Raw genomic sequence first — 25,808 nt, 5'->3', positions numbered from 1 at the left:
ATTGCTTAAGGAGCTACTTTAAGCTGCTTCCAGTTTCTGATCCTGGAGGCCTATTTATGTTTTAACCCGTATTTAAATGTCTAGTAGCTAACTGTTTTCTAGATTCCAAAATTGGGGAGATGATCCCTTTGCCTTCCAAGACTTGCAATGACCAACTGGGATAAGGAATGTAACTTGACTGTAAGCTTTGTAGGGCAAGGACTTGATTTTGTTTGCCATTCTATCCCTAGCATCTAAACATCTACAGCAGTGTCTGGCACCTAGTAGTTGTTCAGTAAACGTTTGTTGAATGAATGAATGAATGAATGGCAGTGTGAGGGCCCAGAGTAGATACCCTAATATTACTGAGATGAACTTCACGTGGAGCTGACTAAATGTGGACTTCTGCCTGCTCCCTTCCCCACTCCTCCCTCCTCCTTCCTTAGCTCCGTGTGCAGTTCTCCACAGACTCGAGGGTACAGAAGATGTTTGAGATCCTCCTGGACGAAAACAGTGAAGCTGATAAACTGGAGAAGGTTAGTGTTGGGCAAGCAGCCGACCAACAGAGGACACGCTCTGGGCCCGGGGTGTAACCACTCCCCATTCAGGCCCCGCCCCAGTCTCTGGACAGTTTGGGAAGCAGGAATGGAAGAGGGGAGAGGGATGGAGGGGCGTCCACTTGGGGAACATGTACAATAAGAGGCCAAAGGTCAAGCACTTGAGAAAACCACATGAACTGTAAGAAGGGAGCCGTTCAGTATAAGGCCACTGAGGAGAGTTTTGTAGCAGGGTTGGATTCCGTGTATATTTAAATTTTTGATGTTTTGTTCATCAGATTTTTATTTTTATTCTGCATTGCATTGATTTTGATATTTTGAGTATCTCACATTCCTGAGAAACATTGCAAAAAGTCATTCTGAGATATGAAAATATTTACTCATCACGCCATCCTCTTAGCCAAATTTGTTGCATTTTCCCCCTTTCCCTTCTAGTCTTTTTTCAGAGGAAAAAAAATGAGCATCTGAATGTTCTACATTTATAAGAACTTGGCAAACAATGCCTGGGGAATTTTTGTTCGCTGTATAGTCAATAAGGCCATGTAATATGCAAATATCTTTTACAACAAACTGTTGCGAAGAGTTAATGAGTTGTTATAGATAAAAGCACTTGGTAAAATACAAAGCCTTTGACTAGTAGAGTGCTGATGGTTCTGGTCATGCTTTCCTGGGATTCTCTAATCAGCCCCCTCCCCAGCACCCACTCCCCATTTATTTGCCCACATCCTCCTTCTTCTGCTGCTTCATGAGTTCTTCACCCACCCTAAGTTCTCAGGTCCTTTCTAGGGCCTTATTCCCTGATCTGGGCCTTTTAAGGTTCATGCATCCTCAGGTTGGAAGGTTTTAGGGTGGGAAGACACTTGGGAACCTTCTAGCTCAACTGCCTAATTCTATGTACAGGAATCTGGGCTCAGAGAGGTGCTCTGACTTGCCCATGGTCACACAGCTAGCATGTAGCAGAATCAGAACTCAAGCCTAGGGCTTTTGAGACTCATCTCTTGCTCTCTCTCCCTTCCACCTTCCTCAGTGGAAAGTCTTGCAACTTCAGATTACCCTGAACAGGTAAACAAACAAACAAACAAAACAGCAAAACTATATTCAAGGAAAAGAATTCTCCACATAGAAACACTTCACTTCTGTTAAAAGATAAACTGAGGCATATTAAAAGTGTTAAAAGTGTATTTGGGCGAAATCAATTTGAATCAGGCGATGCCAAAACAGGCAGTGATTAGGAGTACTCCACCTACTAGAGCCAGGGGAAAGACAGAAAACTGGTGGAAGCAAAGCAAGAAAGTTATTTATTGGCTATAGCTTAAGCAGTTCACTATTTGGGAAAGCCTAGCTGGCTGTGATTCATTGTTCTTAAATTTGGACTTCTTAACCTTGAGGCATTACAGACTTAGTTAGGTCTTGGTTTACTTAGGTTAGCTGCTAAGACATTACAGCTGCTTCGTTCTAATGGCCTCTTTGTTCAATTAATTTAACACTTCCCTACCTTTTTTAAGTCCTTATCCATAAGCATGTATACATACACACACACACACACACACACACACAGCTTTATTTTAACATAAATATAATCAGAGTTGGACCTACAATTCTGATTCTGTTTACCATTTTCCCCCCAAATCACTCAGTAGTCTTTTTATTTATGTCTTTAATGATTGCAATATATTTCATCAAGTTGGTCTTTATACAAGTTATTGTGTCTTCCTTTTGAATTATATTCTTGGGCTATGTTTCCAGGAGTAAGATTATAGGGTAAAAGAATATAAAGACACAGTTTTTGAACCAGACCCTGCACTTGGCACAAGACCAAGGCCTCAGCAGCCAAACGTTCCTCCTGGCCCTCATGGTCTCTTCTCTCTTTCAGGCTGCCAACAACCTCATTGTACTGGGCCGTGAAGAAGCAGGGGCAGAAAGGATCTTCCAGAACAATGGAGTGGCCTTGCTTCTGCAGCTTATGGACACTAAGAGTCTCGAGCTGGTGCTGGCTGCAGTGCGGACCCTGTCGGGCATGTGCAGTGGCCACCGAGCTAGGGTGAGGGCCCGGGTGTGGGGTGCTAGGCGTGAATGGCTGCTCATCCAAGGACCTGGAGGGTGACATGTGGGCAGGGTGTGACTGGCATAAACACACCCTGACACAAAGTCTGAAGTGTCCCCTCCAACTTTGGTGTGTGGTCCAGGATTAAACAGAGATTGCTCCTATGTTCTTTTCTCTGTGCTGGAAATGGGTCTATACACAGATGAGATTATTGAAAGTCATTTGTGAGGAAGAGCTGAATGCAAAGACTACAATAGTTTACATGTTCTCATACTAAGTCTTCAAAATCCAGCATGTATTTTACACTTAGAGCACATCTCAGTGTGAACTTGCCACGTTGCAAGTGCTCAGTGGCTCCATGTGGCCCGTGGCTCTAAACCCCTGGAAAGGAGCATGGCTGGTGTCAAGGGCATCCCCAGACCATGGGCCCTGAGACATTAGCTCCCTACTGCGTGGGGGGGGTTATCTCCAGCTCCCGAACCTGCATGCCAGCTGGGAGGGAGGGGCGCACCGCTGACTGTGGTTTGCTGGGGATCTAGGCCACCGTGATTCTCCATGCGGTCCGGGTAGACAGAATCTGTAGCCTCATGGCAGTGGAGAATGAGGAGATGTCTCTGGCTGTCTGCAACCTGCTCCAGGCCATCATTGACTCTCTGTCTGGGGAGGACAAGCGGGAGCATCGAGGGAAGGAGGAGGCTCTGGTTCTAGGTAAGAGATAGTTTTCAGTTTTGGTTCCGGGGCCTGGAGGGCAAGGGAGAGTCAGTTACCACCTCAGAGTGGGAATTCCCTGTATGTGGAGGTGGTCTGGTTTTATTTTCATACTTTTTTTCTTTTAAAAAATATTTATTTATTTTTACAAAGAGGGGAAGGGAAGGAGAAAGAGAGAGAGAGAAACATCAGTGCGTTAGAAACAATGGTTGCCTCTCGCACACCCCCAGTCAGGGATCTGGCCCACAACCCAGACATGTACCCTGACCGGGAATCAAACCAGCAACCTTTTGGTTTTCGGGATGATGCACTGAGCCACACCAGTCAGGGCTCATACTTATATTCTGATTATAAAATTAACAGATGCATAGCACCATTATGTACCATAACTTAAAGGTAGAAGCAAATCAAATGTCCATCAGGTGAATGGATAAACAAAATGTTACACACACACACACTATGGAATATTTACTCATCTTTAAAAAGGAAGAAAATACTTCCCTGGCTGGTGTAGTGCAGTAGATTGAGTGCTGGCTCGCAAACCTAAATGTCATGGGTTTAATTCCCAGTTAGGGCATACACTTGGGTTGCAGGCCAGGTACCCAGTTGCGGGCATGAGAGAGGCAACTGATGGATGTATCTCTCGAACATCAATGTTTCTCTCCCTCTCTTTCTCCCTCCCTTCTCCTTTCTCTAAAAATAAATAAGTAAAATTTTTAAAAAGGAAGGAAATTCTGACACATGATACAACATGGAAGAACCTTAGGATGTTATGCTAAATGAAATAAGCCAGGCACAAAAAGACAAACAGTATGATTCCACATACATGCAGTTTCTGAAGTTGTCATACTCATAGAAACAGAAATTAGAATGGCAGCTGCCAGGGGTGGGGTAGGAGGAAGTGGAGAGTTATGTAATGGATAAGAGTTTCAGTTTTGCCAGGTGAAAACGTTTTGGAGATGGAGATGGACATGGATGGTGGTGATGGTTGAACAACAATGTGAATGTCTGTCCTTAATACCCCTGAACTATGCACTTGAAAAAGGTTAAAACCCTGGCTGGTGTGGCTCAGTGGATTGAGTACCGGCCTGTGAACCAAAGTGTCTCAGGTTCGATTCCCAGTCAGGGCACATGCCTGGGTTGCAGGCCAGGTCCCCTGTTGCGGGCGTGCGAAAGGCAACTGCATATTCATGTTTCTCTTCCTCTATTTTTCTCTCCCTTCCCCTCTTTCTAAAAATAAATAAATAAAATATTTTTTTAATGGTTGAAATGGTAAGTTTACTTTATGTATATTTTACCACAATTTTAAAAAAGTATCAGAAGCTTATTGGAGAAATTTGCAAAAATTTAGAAATATGTAATAATGAAAAAAATAACCTTGTAATTACCCTTTCAGAGAACCTTTTTCTTCCACTAGCTATCCATATAAATATCTATTTAACAAAATTGGAATTTGACTATGGATAGTTTTGTATTTTTTCTTCACTGAGCATTATGTTAGTATTGTGTACCATTTAATATTCTTAAAAAGAATTCTTTTTGACTTTAATAATGATTAATTTTACATTTATTTCATTTCTAAATACTTGCACGCATAGACCTGTGCTTCTTTCTGCACATCCAGGTTCGAGGCATCGTTTTAGGAGTTCCTGCTCTGCCTGGGAGGGTCACAGAAACAGCTTCACTTAAAGGAAAATTGATTTTAAATAATTTTAGTATATTTCATTGCGTGGTTGTATCATAATTCATCAACCTGCTTTATGTTATTAGAGATTGAGATAGTTTCTAATTGCATGCTTGTAAAACACTTCAGTAATCATTCTTTACATAAATCTATGTTTGCATTTGTAATTATTTTCTTGGAACAAATTCTTTTTTAAAAGATTTTATTTATTTATTTTCAGAGAGATGGGCAGGGAGGGAGAAAGAGAGGGAGGGAAACATTGATGTGTGAGAGATGCATTGACTGGTTTCCTGTCTCAGGCCCTCACCACCAGTCCATTGAGCCACACCAGCCAGGCCTCTCAGGAAGAAATTCTGAGAAATGGGGAGTACTATGTCAATAGCTGTGAACGTAACTAATATTCTTTCTCCATCTTACTTTCAAATTCCTTTCTGAGAAGGTGCTTCAGTTTGTACTCTTACCAAGTGATGATAAGAGTTACAGTCTCAAATCAGTCTCAACAGACTTGAATAAGATCATTCTTAAAGATCTATTTTCCTTTTCATTAAGTAAAAATGACCTTGTGTGAATTTTTAAAAAGTACTAGTGAGATTAATCATTTTTCTTTATTAACCATTTAGATTTCTTTGTCTTTGAATGGTTTGTTCATGTTGTTACCTATTTTTGCATTAGAGGATCAGTGCTTTCTTATTGATTCATAAGAGCTCTTTGTAGATTAGTAATATTAATTTTTTTGGAGTCCTGAATTCTTCCTGATATGGTTCTGATTTACTATTGTGATGGTCAGCGAGTCATGTTCCTTTTCTGCGCTAGAATCACAGGAGGGTCTGAACCGGACTCACTCGTGTGGCTGGTGCTGATGGTTAACTGGGCATGCTGCCCGGACACCTTGGTTTCACGCCTTATGGCCTCTCTAGTGGGATTTCCATGTAACACAGTGGCTGGACTTTTCAATGGACAGGCCCCAGTGAGCAAATGCTTTTGAAGCCTCTGGATGTGCAGTAAATCACATGACCAGCCCAGGCCCAGTGTGGGAGGGGACTCCTCTAGCACGTAATAATGACAGGTGCGGTTTGTTGGGGGCTACAACTTCCTAGTGAGGCAGTGCGCTATTACATATCCCTGCTAAAAGATTCTGAACATTGATTTCAAACCTATCTCCCTGTGGCATCTACCCACCTCTGGTCCCAATTCTGCCGCCTACAGCCTGACAGAGTAAGTCTGTTACTCACCCTCGTGCCATATCTTTATCTGAAAACAAGCTACCTTGTCCGCTTTTGTCTTTCCTTCTCTACTTAGCCTCATTCCTTCCTCATTTATTTAGATGACATGGTTTGGAAAGCTTTCCTTTCTGCCTGTCTGCCTGTTGCCTACCTTTGGGCTCCAACCTGGAATGGGAACAAACATCTCCAAGTTTTAGGGGGGCCAGATGGGACAAAGCAGGAAAAGGCATTTGCCATTTAAGATTGCCAGTGGGCCCTGGCTGGGGTGGCTCAGTGGATTGAGCACTGACCTGTGATCGAAGGGGTCACCGGTTCGGTTCCCGGTCGGGTCGCATGCCTGGGCTGCAGGCTGGGTCCCCATTTGGGGGTGTGTGAGAGGCAACCACACATAGGTGTTTCTCTCCTCCTCTTTCTCCCTTCCTTCCCCTCTCTCTGAAAATAAATAAATAAAATCTTAAACAAAACAAAAACAACTCATTAAAAAAAAAAAAAGATTCCCAGTGGGTAGGGAGGACTTGGCATCCCAGACAGAGGCTTGAATTCAGGCTCCCAGCCTGCCTGACTCTGTGAGGAGTAAGATGTTTGTAAGGAGTATAAAGTTTCTTTCTGGAAAATATTTTATTAAACCAGTTTATTAAAAACTGCACAAAGCATCTCTGGATCCCTGCCAATCATTACCTGAAATAAAGACATGAACCAGAGCTGTTCAAGGATGGAATGGGCTGTCATAGAGGCCAGTGCTCAGAGCGGCTGGAGGACCCCTGGAAGTGTTGTCTAGTGATTTCCTTCCTTTTTGGGGGGTGAGATGGACAATACTGTGCCCTCCTGGGAAATTCCAATATCCCAGAAGCAGTAGATTCGATATTTCCAGAGTCCTAGAAGCCCCTTTCATTCCTGGTCCTAATAACCTGAGGCTCCCTAGTCCTCTCTGTTTACCCCTGTGCTCTCCTTCCTCAGACACCAAGAAGGACCTGAAGCAGATCACCAGTCACCTGCTTGACATGCTGGTTAGTAAAAAGGTGTCAGGCCAGGGCAGGGACCAGGCTCTGAACCTGCTCAATAAGAATGTCCCCAGGAAGGACCTGTCCATTCAAGACAACTCACGCACCATCTACGTGGTGGATAACGGTGAGGAGGTGGGTGGGTCTGGGGCTCGTTCCAGCCTTTCCAGTGGGCAGAAAGTGCAAGAGGTATGGCTCTTATCTGGAAGAAGTATTCAGGCCCAGCTGAAAAGCTAGGAAAGCATCAGCATATTAGAATCCACCAGTGGGCTGGTGAAGGTGGAGGTCAAGTCTGAATTAAGGGCCTGACCACACCCAGAAAATGTCCAAACACACCAAAAATATCTGGGCGGAGCTTCCTAACAAATGGGGGTAAGTGTTAAAGAATAAGCAAGACTCCACCCACCACTGGGTCATGTTCCTGAAGTCTCATGGTTGGCAAAATACTTCATAGGCCTTCTAGAAGGGAGACATGGCATCAAGTGTACTTTATATAAAGCACAGTAATGACGTTCCAGCAGATAGATAGTCGCTGAGCTTATTAGCTCCAAGGTGTTAACCCTCTCCTAAATTAACTTCTTTAATTGTTCAGGAATTATACCTGTGGCTTTATAATCTGCTACAATAAATTCTCTCAAAAGTTTAATGACATTTAGACCATTCACTGTTCTAAAAGGTTCAAGTCAGCTTTACCAGCTTGAAATTCATTCTCTTTTTAATATTGCACTTCCTTGTTTGGTTTTCACAGATTTCAGCAAAGTGCACATTAACAAATGACTCTAGTGCTTAAGACTCACCCCCAACACTTTTGCCCCAGTTCTGGTCTTCTCTGCATATATTGCAAAGGCTGAGAATCAACAGCAGACCTCTTCTCTCTGCACGAGGATTTGGGCCCAACCCTATGGTTTATGGTATAGCGTAATGGGGAGCCATATTTATTATTCTAGGCATCAAAATGAATAACACTTGGGTAAAGACAATATGGACTTAGAATCCTGGTGTACTAATGAAAAGCTGCAATGTTGAGGTTGTATGTTTTGCAAACTGGGTTGGGCGACTTGGGTCGGGGAGCTATCAGGATGTCAAGCCTAAAGTGAGCTTTGGGATTCAGGGAGGGGCAGAAATGGACAAAGAGAAGGTGCAGAGTATTCTAGCAGAATACAAATGAGATAGATGCTGAAGGTGAGGGCAGGGATAGAAGGGAACAATGGCGGTTGAGGTTGGGAAGGTGGTGGGAGGCGGAGCAGGTGCATTTGACGGCGGTCTTTGAGAGCTGGGCTGGGGAATTTGCATTGTTTCATGAGGCCCCTTCCTATGCTCCAGCCCTGCCAGTGCTTTTGTATATACAGTAAAAGACACCTAGCATAAAATTTACTGTTGAGCACAGTTAATTCACTCTTACTACTCAGTTTCATGTCTTCCAACATTTACTTCGAATGTTCCTTCTCCCACTTTTGTGTGCCACCTGAGGTCTGAGTGACTCCTAGCCACCTCTAAAACCTGGCTCTGAAGTCAAGCTGTCTGTTGTCCCAGGGACAGCATAGCATCCCAGTTAACATTATGGGCTTTGAAATCAGACATTGCTGGGAAATGTCACTCACTGTGTCACTTACCAGCTGCATGGTCCTAGGCAGCCTCCTTGACTTCTCCAAGTCTTGGTTTTCTACTTGAAAGATGGGAGTAATGATTCCAAAGCAGCTGGATCATTGCTAGAATTAAATGAGGCAACAGGTATAAAGCTCTTGGAGTAAGTGCTCAAAATAACTTGCAATTCTTCCTTTTTTGGAGCAAATCACCCCATCTGTGGTGTTACCACTCTATGCTTATCACACCTTATTGTAATCTTTATACGTCTGTCTTCCCTACTGCGTTGTGAGTTTTTTGAGGTCAGGATCGTTTCTTTGATTTCAGTGCCTGAAAAGTGATCATTCATTCATTCACTCATTCATTCATTTATTCAACAAATACATGACAGTTGAATTAGCCTGATATGTAATAGGAAGCCACCGAAGAGTCTTCAACAGAAGGGTAGGGAAAACAACAATAATAGTAAATATATTGTTCTAAATAAATGATACATATTTTTCTTGAGTGCTAATGACGTCACTAGGCAGTTTCCATAGATTATCTCGTTGAGTCTTCCAACTCTATGAGGGAGGTAGGGAAAAGAGAATATAAAATAAGTGTTTGAAGAAGGTTCTGTGATACATCAACCTATAGAATGTTAGCACTGATAGAGTCCTCTGAGATCAATTATTTTTGATTTTGTAAATGTGAAAATCGAGGCCCGTAGTGGGGGGATGAATTGCTCAAGTAGGGGCAGAGTCAGGTGTACAGCTTGGGTCTCTTGGCCCTTCCCCCTGGATAAGCCCTATGCTCCCTAAAGGCAGGCTGGAGAGCAACGGATGATAAGGCATGACTGACGGAGGGAGGGGCGTGTTTGTGAGGACACAGCCCAGCAGGGGTCTTCCGCTGGCTGATGCCGTCTGTCCTGTAGGACTGAGGAAGATCCTGAAGGTGGTGGGGCAGGTTCCAGATCTCCCGCCCTGCCTGCCCCTGACGGACAACACCCGCATGCTGGCCTCTATCCTCATCAATAAGCTCTACGACGACCTACGCTGTGACCCAGAACGCGATCACTTCCGCAAGATCTGCGAGGAGTACATCACGTGAGTGTCTTGGAGGCCCCATGGGTCAGCCTCTGTATTTGTTATCAGTGATGTACAACAAATTACCCCCAAACTTAGCAGCTCAAAGCAGCAACGATGATTTATTATAATAAGACAGCAGTTTGGGAGTGGCTGGGCTGGATGGTTCTGGCTTTGGGGTTCTCTTGAGGTTACAGTCCCATGTTGGCCTGGGCTGCCGTCATTTGAAGCCTTGACTGAGGCTGGAAGGTCTGCTTTCAAGATGATGCTCTCCCATGGCTGGCACGTGGGTGCTGGCTGTTGGCGGGAGGCCTTGATTCTTCCCCGTGGTAGCTGGCTTCCCCTAGAGTGAGTCCTCCAAGAGAGAGCAAGGTAGAAATGACGATGTCTTCTATAACCTAGCTTCAGAAGTGACACCATCACTTCCACCACATTCTCTTCATTAGAAGCAAGTCATTGTCTGGTCTGTGTTCAAGAGGAAAGAATTAGGCTTCACCTTTTGCAGGGAGGACTGTCAGAATATTTTCGGACATACATTAGACCTACCACAATTTCCTGTAGTTGAAAGAAACAAACCTCAACTTGTCAAGGAGGGAGACTTGGCTCTGTCATGACTTGAAGAACTGTGGGGCCTTGCAGGGACTAGACAGGAGCCTGGGGCCCTCAGCTGCTGGAGTTCCTGGGTCTTCTCACTGTCCCTCCATCATCACGGTGACCCAGATGCTCTCTCTGTGTCTGTTTCTCTTTATGTGTCTTCCTTCTCCTCCTACTGCTACATGGCCTTTACTCTTTTATTTTAATGATCTTCAAACTTGTACATGGTTCAGGTTTCTGGGACCTGCCCTGGACTTAGTTGTCTGGGGTGTGGCTCAGAAAGTTTCATGTTTAAAAGCACCCAGGTGCCCTGACTGGTGTGGCTCAGTGGGTTGGGCATCGTCCCACAAACCGAAAGGTCACTGATTCAACTCCTGGTCAGGACGCATGCCTGGGCTGTGGGTTCAGTCCCGTTGGGCACGTGCAAGAGGCAACCTAATCTATGTTTCGCCTGCACAGTGAGGTTTCTTTCCCTCTCTTTCTCTAAAAATAAATAAATAAAACCTTAAAAAAAAAAAAAGCACCCAGGTGAGTCTTGGGAAGGTAAAGACCCTGCCTTCACTCTGCTTTTCCTTTCTCCATGCGGGGTTTGCACACTTTCCTGATAAAGGGCCACAGAGTAAATATTTTAGGTTTTGTGGGACATGGAGGTCTCTATTGCACATTTAAAAAACCCTTTAAAATGTAAAAACCATTCTCAGCTTCCTAGATTTGGCCCGTAGCTGAAGTTCAGTGACTCCTGGACAACCCTGTAGCTTCTCCTGACTCCTGGCTGTGTTTCACTTAAAGTTCCTCAGGGCTCTTCTGGTCTTTTTTTTCCCTCAGCCTCAGGTTTTGTGACCAACTCCTTGAGTCTTTCATGAGGTCCCAAACTAAGTCTGGGTAACTTCACCCAGCTAGTCCTCCTGTAAAGAGGCTTTTGATTGAGGCCCCACCCCATCAGCCTCTGGGACGCTGCCTCTGCACAGGCTCCGCCCCTAGGTCTGTCATCTGAGGCTCAGTGGGTGGGGTCACCGCCTTCCACAAATGGCACCTGAGGCTGCCCTACCCTGCTCCCTCATGGGCCAGGAGCTGGGGGCGGTTCAGGCACCAGCTAGCCTGAGGAACGAGCCTAAAGGGCGGGCACAAACTAATTATGAAGGCTCTAGGGTCCCTGGCACTGGGTGGGGAGAAGAGGGGCAGGACCTGGAATGTCAGAGCTGGAGGGGTTCTCAGAGCTTCTCTCCCAGGTCACTAAGCCAGCCCCAGGCAGATGTGGGACCAGAGCCCAGGTCTCCAACTCTGGGTGTGGAGTTCTCCTGCCTAGTCCACACTGCCTTCCCTCATTTATACATATCTGCCTTTCCACTGTGCACACCTGCCCAGATTCCCCACATTGAACCAGCCTGGGCCCATCATGATCATGGAAGGATCAGTAGGTGCATCACCTCTGCCTTCCCCAAACACAGATTTTCCCATAGGATAGATGATACTGTAGTAAATTCTGAAAGCCAAGCAGAACCTTCTGACTCATCTAGGCCACACCCTCCTCTGATAGGGGAAGGGGCTGGGAACAGTGGGGGGAGTGACTGGTGCAGGCTGAGCTGTGACTCAGCCACGCTGCAGGGGGACGTGCAGCGAGCAGGCGTGGTAGTCCTTTTCGTGTTGTCTCTGTTGTACCCACCAGGCACCCCAGCTGCTGGGAAGCCTGTTGGCTCACAGTTCTCCCCTCTTACCTGTCGTAAGGACTTGTCCCAGATGCTTCACCCTTCCCAGGGCAGCTAGCACCCAATGACTTGTCCCTCACCCCAACATGGAACAGCTTTGAGGGGTGTCTCAGCTCTAGAACTCTTCACAGGCTGAGGCTTTGTCGCGATAGCATGCAGCCCAGCATCTCTGTCCAGTCCTGCTTTCTTCCTTTCCCCTACAGGTGTTGATCCCAAGAGCTCTCCCAAATAAACTTCCTGTGTGTCAACCACGGTCTCACAGTGTGCTTGGGGAACACGACCCCTGGTATATCTGTTTTATCACTTGTCCTCATTGTAACTCTTCGAAATAGTAGTGCTATTCTTAGTTTCCAGATCAAGAAGCTGAGACTCAGAAAGCTTCAGTGAATTGCCTAAGGTCACACAGCACACAAGTGGTGAATCCAGGATGCAAATCCAAATCTGTCTGCCCCCAAATCTCACACTCTGCCCACCAGTCCTCTTGACCACCCTTGACTTCTCTTTTAGGGGCACATTTGACCCCCAGGACATGGACAAGAATGTGATAGCCATCCAGACAGTGTCAGGGATCCTGCAAGGCCCCTTTGACCTGGGCAATCAGCTGCTGGGGCTGAAAGGTGTGATGGAGATGATGGTAGCGCTGTGCGGCTCAGACCGAGAGGCAGACCAGCTGGTGGCCGTGGAGGCCCTCATCCACGCCTCCACCAAGCTCAGCCGTGCCACGTTCATCATCACCAATGGCGTGGCACTGCTCAAACAGATCTACAAGACCACCAAAAATGAGAAGATCAAGATCCGCACACTGGTGGTAAGCGGGCTGGGTACCAGACACCATGCCGGGCACCGGGGACATCAGGATGAATGAGGCATGGCCCCACCCTTGAGGAGACCATGCTCCAAGGGCACTCAGGCCCCTGAGGAGCAGGGGGACGTGCAGGAGGCTGTGAGGGCAGAGAATCAGAATGGTGGATCCTGCTGTTCAACCTCCAACACCTCCATGCCTTTTTTACCCTTCCCTACCTCCCCCCACCCCCCTTCCCTCTGGTACTCACCATAGTGTTGTCTGTCTATGAGGTTTGTTTGTTTGTTTCTTAATCCCTGCTCCTTTTTCACCCCTCCCCCCATGCTTCTGGGTGGCACTGACACTGATGAGCCTTATCCAGCAAGTATTTTTAGAGCAAACTCCAAAAAGTCGGTTTTTTTCGTTAATCAGTTTCTATATGGCACAGTTAATCCTGCTTCATTCTTTCCATCCTCATGTTACAGAAATTATTTTCATTGACCTTTTCCTCATAAATAATTAGAGTGAGGCTTAGAGTAATTTTTTTGTATCAATTTTTTATAAACTAATTTTAGCTTCTGTTATTGTGAGTTTTCTCTTATGGAAGACTTTTTTTTTTCTAACAACAGTCCAAATTTCCTGGGTAAAATTCTGTATATCTGAATTTGTCACCCACAAGATAGGATTTCTCTGCCGGTTTTTGTGCTCTGACAAGTTTCAGCCTTGCAGATCCAGATATGATTACTATTATCTCGTGCTGATATTTCAAAATGGCAGACACAGAACATCTGCAGGGTCAGATGGTGGGGAGAGGGGTTAGGGGAAACACCTCCAGCTTTTTGGGCATCTATCTTCACCTGGAAGCCTCAGGGAAGGCATCTCAGAAGAGGTGGCCCTGGAGCTGAGTTTTGTAGGATGCATAGAGGTTCATCCGGGCAAAGAAAAAGGGGTGACATGTTCCAGTGCCAGGGACCTGTTTGAACAAAGCATTGTCCCCAAGCTTGATGTCTCTGATCCTTCACATGTCCACCGTCTCTCCTCCTCCCAGGGACTCTGTAAGCTCGGCTCTGCAGGTGGCACAGACTATGGTCTCAGGCAGTTTGCTGAAGGGTCAACGGAAAAGCTGGCCAAACAGTGCCGCAAGTAAGGGGTGCTATTTCCCCAGGCCTGCCATCTCTCCGGGGTGTGCCTGGTGTACACCAGGTTGTGAAAGGCCCCTCCCCTGCTACCCACCACCTGAAACGGTGTCACTGCCCTGGCCCGAGCCCTGGAGCCCTTCACAGTATGTCTCCCTCCCCAACTCCAGGTGGCTGTGCAACCCGGCCATAGACACCTGGACCCGGCGATGGGCGGTGGAGGGCATGGCCTACCTCACACTGGATGCTGACGTGAAGGATGACTTTGTCCAGGACATCCCTGCCCTGCAGGTCATGTTTGAGCTGGCGAAGGCAAGTGTGGCCCTGACCTGTGGCCTCAGGAAAGATCTCCCAGATTCAGGCTCACAGGGCCTTCCCCTGTGTCCTCATCCTGGCTGGACCCTCTACTCCCTGTGGAAACCTGGGTTATTTCCCTCTCCCTCACGCTCATGCTATGTGGCTACAAACTGGGTTCGCGACTCTTCCTGCCTTCCAGGCAGTGGGAGGATGAACAAGAGGCTGGGATTTTTTTCCCCCAGATCCTCAGGAAGTGAGATCTGAAGGACCAAGAGGCAGTACCAGGCCTCTTGTTAGCCCCCGTTCTCTTTCTGAGCCCCTCTCAGACTCCTTTCCTCTTTCTCACCACTAAAGGGAGGACGTATGAGAGGTTTTCATCAGGGCCAGGCCAGAGGATGTCCAGCCCCCACCCTGTCCTCATCCCATCCCATCCCCACCCCAGGGAAGGCAGACACACATGTGAAAGTGTCTTGGCCTGGATCTTTCTTTCTTTTTCCCTTCCGTTCCCTTCCTTTCCCTTTCCTTCCTTTCTCCCTTCCTTCCTTTCTTCCTTTCTTTTTCACTGATTTTTTTTTTTTTTGAGAGAGAGAGAGAAGAAGGGAGAGAGAGAGAAAAAATCAATTTGTTGTTTCACTCCTCTATGTCTTGTTTGTGCTGTGACTGGGGATCAAACCCACAACTTGAACATATTGGGATGACGCCCTAACTAACTGAGTCACCCGCCAGGGCCATCCTGACCTTTGCAAAGAGGCACACAAAAGAGGGTGGACTCTGAGGACTCCCACCCATGCTCTCGGGGGTGCTGCTGAGGTGTACCGTGTAGCACCGGAGCCAGTTCCTCGCCCTCCGTGCTGCTTGTGCATTTCCTGAGCTGAGCTGCGTCAGCCACACCCTCCACCCAAACCAATGTGTGGGCCATGCGGGGGCCATCTTGGAAGCAAAAGTTTGTTCCAAAGTTTCATTTCTGCCTTTTCCCTCCTATCTCCCTGCCCCGTGCCAGCAGACCTCTGACAAGACCGTCCTGTACTCAGTGGCCACCACCCTGGTGAACTGCACCAACAGCTACGATGTCAAGGAGGTCATCCCCGAGCTCGTACAGCTGGCCAAGTTCTCCAAGCAGCATGTGCCCGAGGAGCACCCCAAGGTGGGGACAGGGACACCCCGGGAGGGAGGTCTGTGCCACCAGACCTCCAGAGGGGTGGAAAGGAGAGAGGGTGATGTCAGGGTGCTGTGTGGGTGTGTTTGAAGGCATTTCAGGTAAGGGGAACTGAAGGTGATAATGGTAAATTTCTCCCACTAGGTGGCGCTCAGGTTTTTCTTAGTTTTAATGTTCTACCGGCTGGGGGGTGGGGGGTCGCGGGGGTGGGGGAGGACGTCAGGAACCCAACAATTTGCAGTCTGAGAAAGCAAACAGAACCATGATGAACACTTTTTACGATTTATGTTGTTGATTTCACGGACATCAGACAGTTGCATTTTATGTTCCCAACACATAAACATCTTATTTTCTGGGGTATCTGGGTTTGAGGATATGGGTGCTCAGCAGGAACAATGAGAAGAGGTGGGACACAGATCTGCAGTAGCCAAGGTGTCACAGATCCCCTTGGGGGCCCTCCCGCAGTGATTCCCTGTGCACAAAGGTATACTTCGTATGTGGTTTGTATATGAATATATTATATATGCATCATATTTCCAGCCAGTAAAACATGTAGATTTTTTAAATGATCAAAATACTATAACCAGGTTGCAACACAAACAAAAAGGTGGAGAGTAAAGAAGAGAATTAATCGCACGCAATGACATCATCTCCCCTGACCACCCTCAGCATTGGGGCATGGTACTTTACCTACCACCTTTTTTTTTTCTTCCTCATAGTTGTAATCAGAATGTACTTATCATTTCGTTCCCAGTTTGGGAAAATACTTTATGGGTTTTCTCATGGCTGTGTCAGTCTCTGAATTATTTCTCAAAGCTGCATAGTATTTCTGCAGGCAAGAGTGTAGAGCATGCGCTGCTGCTGTCAAGGTCAAATGTGGCTTCTCAAGATCGCCTGCGGCTGTCAGTCTCATGCCAGCTACTCTGAGGATTATTCAACCCTGGGGCTGACTTTGGGTTTCCAGCAAAGCCCAACCCATTGTCATGTCAGCTTTATCTGCTCCCTACCCCCTCTCACTCCTGCCTGCGTCCCCCTACCCTTCCACCTGCTACATACCCTAACAGAAAGTCAACCGTCTGCAAAAAAACAAAACCTAACATGTGGGTCATCTAGTGCTTTGGATTATCATTCTTTTATTTCATTCCTCTGTGAATGAAGAGTCTTTGGGATTGATTTCCTGGCCATATCAGCTACTCAAGCTCTGTCTTGGGGCAGGGGGAGGGCAAGGAAGAGGAGGAGTTGTTCTGACATTCACAACAGCAGAACATGCTATAACCTGCTGGCTGTTGTTTGGACAAAGGGAACCTAGAGGAGGGTAGCAGTTTCCTATTACTATTACAATAAATTGCCACAAATATAATTGCCACAAATAACACAGATTTATTATCTTCCACGTTTGGAGGTCACAAATCTAAAATGTGTCACTGGGTCAAAGTCAAGGAATCAGTAGGGCGGGTTCCTTCTGGAGGCTCTGAGTGCACAATCTTTTCTTGCCTTTTTCAACTTTGGAAAGCCACCTTCCTTGGCTCATGACCTTGAATCATTTCAACCTTTGCTTCTGCTGTCCCATGCCCTACCACTAACTCTGACCCTCCTGCCTTCCTCTTATAAAGCCCCCTGGTGATTATATTGGGCCTACCCAGGTAATCCAGGATCATCTCCCCAGCTCAAGATCCTTAACTTAATCGTGTCTGCCAAGTCCCTTTGCCATGTAACATATTCACAGGTTCTGGGGATTAGGACATGAACGCTTTGGGGACCATTATGCTATGTACCACAAGAAGTCAGAAATGCACCATCTTAGTTCCAATACAGATTGTCCTGGTGCCAGGTCCCTTCTCCATTGCGCCCTTTTGTCTCCCCAGGACAAGAAAGACTTCATAGACATGCGGGTGAAGCGGCTCCTGAAGGCCGGCGTCATCTCTGCGCTGGCCTGCATGGTGAAAGCAGACAGTGCCATCCTCACCGACCAGACCAAAGAGCTGCTGGCCAGGTGCGGCCACCGTGGGTCAGGGCTGGGGTCTGAGGGGACAGAAAGCGGGAGGCTGGGCAGGGAGATAGAAATGCAGGGAGTAAATAGGGAACTGAGCCATTGAGGGGCCTGGAGAGGAGCCTAAAGGGATTGACATTAAAAAGTGACATGGGCGGGGGCAGGTGATCACAAGTGGAAGTTTGCATCAGGAGGAAAGAGGTCACTGGCTGGTTACCTGGATCCTGGGTTTTGTGTGGGACCTGCTATTTCAGAGAGGAAAGGCACCGCATGTGTGCAGCCTGGTGGAGGAGGACGACAGGCTCACAGGTTCAATACAATGGTACACGTGCCATGACGGGAGAAAGACAGAGCTGGCTGGAGCACGAGCAGTGGCACCCAGCCAGCCAGCCTGGAGGGTAGGAGGGTGGGCATCCAGGAAGGCCTCTTGGAGGATATGACAGCTCAAGGGAGCCTCGAAGGAACAGGAGCCGCTCAACTGCAGGGGAGGCAAGGGTTCCAGGTGGAGGGACCGGCACATGCAAAGACACCCAGGATGGAGGAAGAATGAGTGAGTTTGGGGTCCTCCTGCAGTATGTCTGGAGCATGGAGTGATGGGAGGGAGCAGTGCTAGGTAAGACTAGAATGGGAGACAGGGCCAGGTCACAGAGGTCCTGGGGTGCCTTGATGTTGACGTGCTTCTCGTGGTTGGTAGGCAGCAAGGAGCCACTCATTGTCTTCCTAAGTAAGGGTGAGGTGGCTCTTTGCAGCTTCGGTAGGCCTCTCTTCCTCCCCAGCCACTAATGTTCTTGATAGTGTCTTCCCATGGTGCGCGCACACAGCGGCAGCACTTTCCAGCGCTTCCCTGAGTCTGACTGGCTGGCTGCTGATGCCTGGGAAGGGTGTGCTGGGGCATTAAATGCCCTTTATCCTCACTCTACAGGGTATTCCTGGCACTGTGTGACAACCCAAGGGACCGAGGCACCATTGTGGCTCAAGGTGGTGGCAAGGTAATTGGCTGAGATAAAGTTCTCGCCATCCTAGAAGGTACTCTGTGAGTGTGTGTGTGCACTCAGGCACACTGTTTTCCCAGCTCAACACTAATGTACCCCCTGCTCCAATTTGACCTCCTGGAATATGATCATTTAGGTAACTATGCTGTGCTATGGCCTCAATCCAATTTCTGCCTGATTCTGTGACGCATCATGGGACTTACTGTGGGAGCCCATCTGTCCTCCTGGCCACCGGAAGGAAGCACAGTACAGATACAAAGGCCATGGACTTCGCTGCAGAAGACTTGTCATTCATTCTTTGCTTGTCCCCTTGTTAGCTGTACAATCTTGGGTGAATTACTTAATCTCCCTGATCCACAGTTTCCTCATCTGCAAAATGGGGAGTGGGGTAATCACACACTTACTTTGCAGAATGTCACAAGGATTAGAGGAAATACACTTAAAGTATTGGCTCATAGTAGATACTCAATAAATGGCTGCTGTTATGATTAGGTTTGACTCAGGCAGAAAGTAAAAAATCAATGTATTGATCTATTTACTTTTCTAAAAACCAAATGAATATATGGATGGTGAGGAGAGTAGGGATGAATCCTTAATGTGCCCTGAGAACCAGAGGCAGTGAATCTGTGATTAAGTATTTCATTGTTTTGTATGATGCCCAGGAGTTGATTATATCGCAGTCTTCCTGAACTTCTGATGGAACAGACAGACAGACAGACAGCAGCTGGAGGATGGGGAGAGGGGCCTCTGGATGTCTGTGACCCAGGAGGGACTGTGCCCTTTCTTACAGGCCCTGATTCCCCTGGCTTTGAAGGGCACGGATGTGGGCAAGGTGAAGGCAGCCCACGCCCTAGCAAAGATCGCGGCCGTCTCCAATCCGGACATCGCTTTCCCTGGGGAGCGGGTGCGTGTCTGGGCGACAGGAGGTGACTAACTGGGCGGTCCTCTCGGAAACTCATCTCATCTGCGAAGTAAAGGAAATGATCCTGCCTGCAGGATCATCATTAAGGTCGAATCAGATAGTGGATGGACAAGTGCTTTGGAAATTCTAAAGCTGGACACCTATAAATGTCAGAAACTGGGATCGTGGTCTCCACCTGACCCACCCCTCCTCTCCTCCCCATAGGTCTACGAGGTGGTGCGTCCCCTTGTGAGACTCCTAGACACACAGAGGGATGGGCTGCAGAACTACGAGGCTCTCCTAGGCCTCACCAACCTGTCTGGGCGGAGTGAAAAACTCCGGTGAGTGGGGTGTGCAGGGAGCAGGAGTGAAGACAGGTGTCCCATGAGGCGTTTGGGTGAATTTCACAGATACCTTGTGGGAAAACTGCTCTCCTCCAAGGACCCGATCAAAGGCCGTGAGAAGAAACACAGTGGGAGAGATCTGAATTAGCACTTGGAGAAACCATGTGGCGAGTGAACAAGCCAAAGGAGACTGTGAAAATACTTCCTTCTGAAGCTGTGAAAAGATACCCAGGGGGGCAGGTGGGGAGAGACAAAGTGTATTCCTTCTCAGAAGCAGGGGTGGCGGAGTGTATTGGGCTGAGATTCTTTCGGTGCCAGCTGGCAGAAAACTCGGCTCTGACTGGTTTAAGCATAAAGGGAATTTACTGTCTCATGGAAATAAAAAGTGTGGGGTACTCCAGCCTCAGGTGCAGCTTGATGCAGGGGTTACAAAGCTGACCTGAGGCCCGGTTCTTTGTACCTCGCCTGTCTCTGTTGTCTTAACTCTCAGGTGGGCTTTCCCCGCCTCTCACAGCCACAAGGCTTCATCTTCGTACCCGGCAGGAAGTGGCTTCATCTTTTTCTGGCTTCATGTCCAGCAGGATAGAGAGAGAGAGAGAGTCTCTCTTCCTCTGCATTAATACAAGAGAATCTCCAGCTGGGTGCTATGCTCTGTCATTTAGCTCACGCCTACTGGTGCCCCCCCCAAAAAAAAAACTGGGGGCAGGGTCAATGCCACAGAAACCACGCAGGCCGAGGACATGGGGAGGACACCACTAGGGTGGGAAAAGGGCACCTGAGCGGCCAAACACCCCAGCTGTTCACGACAGAGAACTCAGTGGCCTCTTCCTCCACCCCTCCCGCCCTAGGCAGAAGATCTTAAAGGAGAAGGCCTTGCCAGACATCGAGAACTACATGTTTGAGAATCACGACCAGCTGCGGCAGGCGGCCACCGAGTGTGTGTGTAACATGGTGTTGAACAAGGAGGTGAGGGGGCTCATTATGGGGAAGGGGAGTGACCGAGGCCCAGGGAGTCAGGCCACAGGCCGGGGTCTGGCGTGAGACTGGGGGCTGTTATAATAGTATTAAGGTTGCATTTTTGCCACAGAACCCAGAAACCCCCAAATCTTTCCTAGATTACAGCCCCCCCCCCCAGGAACCCTGAGAGGAATACATGCACAAAGGTGAAAGAAAACAGACAAAGTAGTAGTATCACTAGCTGGGACTTTGACCCCAAAGCTCCCATTGGATGAGGTAGAAGTTACCATTTACCTAAGTTATTTAGGTCTAAATAACCTCATAACAAAGCAGGATATGAGACCAGGACCTCTTAGAGGCCAAGCAAGGCTAGACCACTTGCATCTATTGAAGCTCCATATATAGGAATATGTGGAAGAAATGCAAAAGCAGTTACAGTTTTGGAATATTTTTAAATGTTAACATGAATATACTCTATTTCCATAGAAACTGCATTGCATTATAACTGTGCTCTTCATAGAATAATCATGGAATTTATAACAATAAAATGAATTCAGAACATGTCAATAGCCTCATGGTCCAGTTATGGGATAAACTGTAACCATACGGTGGAGGCATGTCTTCTCCTTCCCATCCTGCTAGAGTATTTTGCTGTGCCTGCAGGTACAACCTCATCAGAGGTAACAACAGGGCATTAGCCTGAGGTTCCTCAACAATGTGGGGGCCAGGCTAAGTGGCCCTCCTGGACACTCATGGGGAGCCTAGTGTGACATGCACTCTGTCCTGAACTTAAGTCTTGGGTCTTCTCACTGTTGTAGGAGGAAAACTAGACCCATGAAAGCCTGTTCAAGTCAAAGGATACAGAACGACCAGGGCCCACCAGGGAGCTGGCCGAAGGCTGGGCTGGGGCCTGGCAGCCATGTGGGAGAAGAGAGTGTGTCCAGGGACAGGGGAGGGGAGCAACAATGGGATGGGGCAGCGGCCTTCCCTGCGGAAGCAGCAACTGATGCCAGCAACCAGAACCTAAAAACACAGTGGTCCCAACAGGGTAGCTCATTTCTCACTCACATTTGGATCAGGTGGCTCATTTCCAAGGAGTGACTCGTGGATCCAGGCTTCTTTGATCATCAAGAACTGCCTCCCCCTTTGCCACCTTGGGAGTGATCTCTCTTCAGAGGGTGAATTGGGAGAGAGACCATGGGAGAGACACCTGTAGTATTCTATTCTGGTGGCCTGGAAGTGACACACAACATTTCCACTCACATTCCATTGCTGAGAACTAGTCATGACCACATCTAGGTGCAAGGGGTGGGGGAAAACAGTCCTCTGGGGGCAGCTGTTTCCCATTCACAACTGTGCCTTATGAGGAGTGACCGCATGGACCATCCCTGCCACACTCTCACTTCTGAGGACACTGATCCAGCTTAACCTGGGCAGCTGTGATCTTTGACTCCTTTTGGAGCTCCACTTCTAGGAAACCTGACCCAACAAAATGCCCTTAAACTTGATCAATCACATTTTATTGTAGAGCAGAAGGATGGAAGGGTCAGTGAGCCTTCAGGACCCTGAGCCCGAGAAGGCTCCTCTCCTGTTTTCGGACTCTTTGAAAAGCTCACCTCTCACCTGGTGGAGATGGTACAGCAGCACTTTAATACCAAATAAACTACCCAACCTCTCCCTGCTCTTGCCACGCCCCTGTGCCTTTAGGGACTGCAAAGTCATTTTAGGGCAGACCCTGAAGGCCCACCTATTGTGAGATAAACACTCCAGGCTTCCCCAAATTGGAAGTGAGATGTGGCTCCTCAGGCAACATCTACCCTTGAGGAGTCTGTGTCTGCCTCTTTCCCCTCCGTGGCTAGTTGAATACAAACACAGGTGGTAGAGCACACTATCTAGGGAATCCCTTGTTTTCTCTAACTTTTAGCTGAAGGAGATTGTAGCCCCTTCACACAGCTACTCAGAGAAGACTTCCTGGAGGAGGTGGTGTGGGTAATCTGCTCAAAGGAAAGCTCCAAGAGATACTGAGTCAGAGAATGTGGCTTCAGGTGCATCTTCCCCTCTCAAGGCTGGTAAAGGCATTTTTCTCTGAGCCATGTACCTTCCTCCCACAGGTACAGGAGAGGTTCCTGGCTGATGGGAATGACCGGCTGAAGCTTCTGGTACTGCTCTGCGGGGAGGATGATGAAAAGGTGCAAAATGCAGCTGCAGGGGCCCTGGCCATGCTGACAGCAGCACATAAGAAACTGTGCCTCAAGATGACCCAAGTGGTGAGAGTGGGCCCTGGGGGCTAGAAAGGGGGTAGGCTCTAAGGCAGTGGTTCTCAACCTTCCTAATGCTGCGACCTTTTAATACAGTTCCCCATGTTGTGGTGACCCCCAACCATAACTAAAGCATAGTGATTAATCACAAAAACAATAGGTAATTGTAATTATATATGTGTTTTCCAATGGTCTTAGGCGACCCCTGTGAAAGGGTCATTCGACCCCCAAAGGGGTCGCGACCCACAGGTTGAGAACCACTGCTCTAAGGACTCTTTTCATGCCCAGACCGCACTGCTCTGGGGGAAGGCCTACCCCCAAGGTAACCTCTCCTAACCCCCCTGTTCCTACCACCTAAGGAGAGGAGAGTCTATACCTTTTGGCCCCTTAAAGTCATTATTTGAACTTTCTGAGTTTTCCAATTCAAATCTCTTCCACTGTAGTTTCACACATTGCCTTTGGTGGTGCTTATGATTCATTGTTTAAGAATAATAATAATAATATCAACAACACTAAATACTGTTGTGGAGCCTCAAGCTCCCTAGAAGCATGGGTGTGGTTAGGATACCATCGGGAGCTCTCTTAAGTGGACACGGCGTTCAGTTCCTTTGGTGGCACTGTGGCCATCGCAGAAGGGTGTAATGAAAGGGATATTTACACAGTCACGAACATGGGGTGCAAAATGAGACTTTATTCCACCAAACAACTAAGTTCATGGCCATCATCTCTACTGATCGAGAAAAATGTGAACATCTCAATTCAAAGGTACTTAAGTCAAGTCTCTTTATTTAAAGGCAGGCTCTTTCAGATACTCAGTTTAATGTAGGGATGTGTGTGTGTATGTGTGTCTGTGTGTGTGTATTCTCTGAGGTCCACAGTGCTGATGCTGTCCTGGCACCAGGGGAGGGGTGTCCCTGCTGAACATAGCTCATCCTGCTTAGTCCTTGGGCTTCAACACTTTCCCTAAGGCAAGCTTCTCAAAACTGTAAGGTGTGCAAGAGTCACCTGGAGGGCCAGTTAAAATACTTTCCCCAGATATTCTGATTCAGTACCGGGGATGAGGTGCTTCCAGCCTGGGGACCACACTGACACTGCTACCCTAAGCAGCCTCTGCTGAAGTAACTCCTATCAACGGCCCCTGCAGGGCGCTCTGTGACTCCTCAGTTTACTGGGCTCCAGGCAGTGCTCTAAGTGTGTATATCTATTAAGTCATTCCATTCCCCCCAAAGCCCTGTGTGGTGGGCATGATTATTATTATCTTTATTTTACCAATGAGGAAACTGAGTGCAGAAAAGTAGCCCAAGGCCACACAGCTAATTGGAAAGGTATTGGAATCCTTTAGGATGGCCCACCCTCTCCTGGCCACTTCTTCTTCCTTTCTGAGGGACTCAGAAATGTTGGCTGCATTCCTGTCCCCACAGTGGTATCCTGTGGACTCTCTGAAGCTGGCTATACCTCTCTTTTGTACAACCCTGGGGCCATGCTGGATGCTGCACACACCTGCTGACATACGCCCTGGGAAGCCAGGCAACAGATTTTTCTTCTGGGATCCCATCCCAAAAGGACCTTCCTTTAGCCTCCAGTGACTCATCCCAGGGAGCGATGGACACTGGACTCATTATCGGTTACCCATCAGCATTAAATCTTCCCCTGAACCCTACCAGTTAGATGAATGTTCATTTCCTTTCTCTGTGGTAGGAGATTCAGTGTAGAGTTTACAGAAGTCTTCCTAGAAGCTCAGAAGCCAATGACTTGCCTTTTCTTCCCCTCTGTCTTCTCCCCATCTGAGAGCAGTGCATGTAGAAAGCTATCCCGGCTTACTACTAAAGGGTGGGGGTGACCGGTACAGGGAAGCAAAAAGGAACTCTTCGGATTAGTGTCTAATGTCACCATCCCTGTCCACTTCTACTTGTTGGGCTCTCACCATGCTTCAGCTCCCATGCTAAGCTCTTCCCATGTACCATCTTACTAAATCACCACAATGTTAAGAGACAGGCAGAGCAGATGGTAGAGGAGGCTCCTGAGGCTTGCAGAGGCTAAATAACAGCTAAGGTCATAAAATTTGGTAAGTGGCTGAGCTGGGGCCTGAACACTGGTCTCTCTGACGCCAAGATTCATGCCAATAACTATTTTACTCTGCTGCCCATGGGTGTCTGTTGAATGATTAAGAGTCAAGCCTCCTGGTTCTATTCTCAGCTCCATCTCTGTCTCCTGGGGTGATCAGAGTGGTTCTGCCTTCCCCGTGCACAGTGGTTGGGCTGCTTCACACCTGGGAATGGAAGAGAGAAAGGGAGGGGGAAGGGAGGAGAAGATACACTCCAACTCCAGTGTTGATCCCAGATGAAGTCAGGGCTGATGGAGTGCACACCTATAGCTCATGTCTCCAGGGGCACCTGGGTTAGTAGAAATAGGTCCTGACCATGTGCCCAGGGTTAGAATGCTCCTCTTTGAATGCCCTCCATCCTCATTCTGTTCAGGCATGCAGTAAGCCTGTCCCTTTGCTTCTTAAGGTGCTTTAAAAAATAAATGGATGGGTGGATGTTTGTTTTCTACTATTTCCAGATACCATACATAGCTAAGTTACTTCCTCTTCTTGGAGCTCAGTCCCTCCACTTGTAAAATGAAAGGGATTAGATTCTTTCAAATTCCTTCTAGGTCTCCAATTCCTGCCCTGGCTCTGGTATAATGGGCATCATCCAAGTAGTCCCAAGGGGCCCAGGTAGGCATATGCTGAGTCCCATACACACATGACCAGATATGTGCTCATCCTTTTAGAGCTCAGAATCTGGGCTGGGCCAATGCCCAGTACCCAAAATCTCTCTGTCCACCCACGGATTCCTCTAATCCTTCCT

At 47.7% G+C, this 25,808-nt stretch overlaps 1 protein-coding gene across 1 annotated transcript in view; it reads left to right on the top strand.

Annotated features, from left to right (window-relative positions):
* LOC149998053 (protein unc-45 homolog B) overlaps positions 1 to 25,808 on the top strand; it is a 30,290-nt gene that overhangs the window by 3,798 nt on the left and 684 nt on the right. The window contains exons 5-19 of the mRNA XM_090291074.1: positions 426 to 515; positions 2,410 to 2,577; positions 3,120 to 3,288; positions 7,153 to 7,323; positions 9,694 to 9,865; positions 12,652 to 12,952; positions 13,974 to 14,068; positions 14,232 to 14,373; positions 15,362 to 15,502; positions 17,380 to 17,507; positions 18,427 to 18,493; positions 19,287 to 19,400; positions 19,623 to 19,738; positions 20,590 to 20,707; positions 22,810 to 22,965. Coding sequence (XP_090147200.1) covers positions 426 to 515; positions 2,410 to 2,577; positions 3,120 to 3,288; positions 7,153 to 7,323; positions 9,694 to 9,865; positions 12,652 to 12,952; positions 13,974 to 14,068; positions 14,232 to 14,373; positions 15,362 to 15,502; positions 17,380 to 17,507; positions 18,427 to 18,493; positions 19,287 to 19,400; positions 19,623 to 19,738; positions 20,590 to 20,707; positions 22,810 to 22,965 — 2,148 coding nt within the window. The remainder of the gene's footprint in view (positions 1 to 425; positions 516 to 2,409; positions 2,578 to 3,119; positions 3,289 to 7,152; positions 7,324 to 9,693; positions 9,866 to 12,651; positions 12,953 to 13,973; positions 14,069 to 14,231; positions 14,374 to 15,361; positions 15,503 to 17,379; positions 17,508 to 18,426; positions 18,494 to 19,286; positions 19,401 to 19,622; positions 19,739 to 20,589; positions 20,708 to 22,809; positions 22,966 to 25,808) is intronic.

Source organism: Furipterus horrens, unplaced genomic scaffold, assembly GCF_987537825.1.
Source record: "Furipterus horrens unplaced genomic scaffold, mFurHor1.1.pri manual_scaffold_11, whole genome shotgun sequence".
In the NCBI taxonomy this organism is placed as follows: domain Eukaryota; kingdom Metazoa; phylum Chordata; class Mammalia; order Chiroptera; family Furipteridae; genus Furipterus; species Furipterus horrens.
The sequence above is the reverse complement of the archived record's forward strand: the minus strand, read 5'-3'. Positions and strand labels throughout refer to the sequence as shown.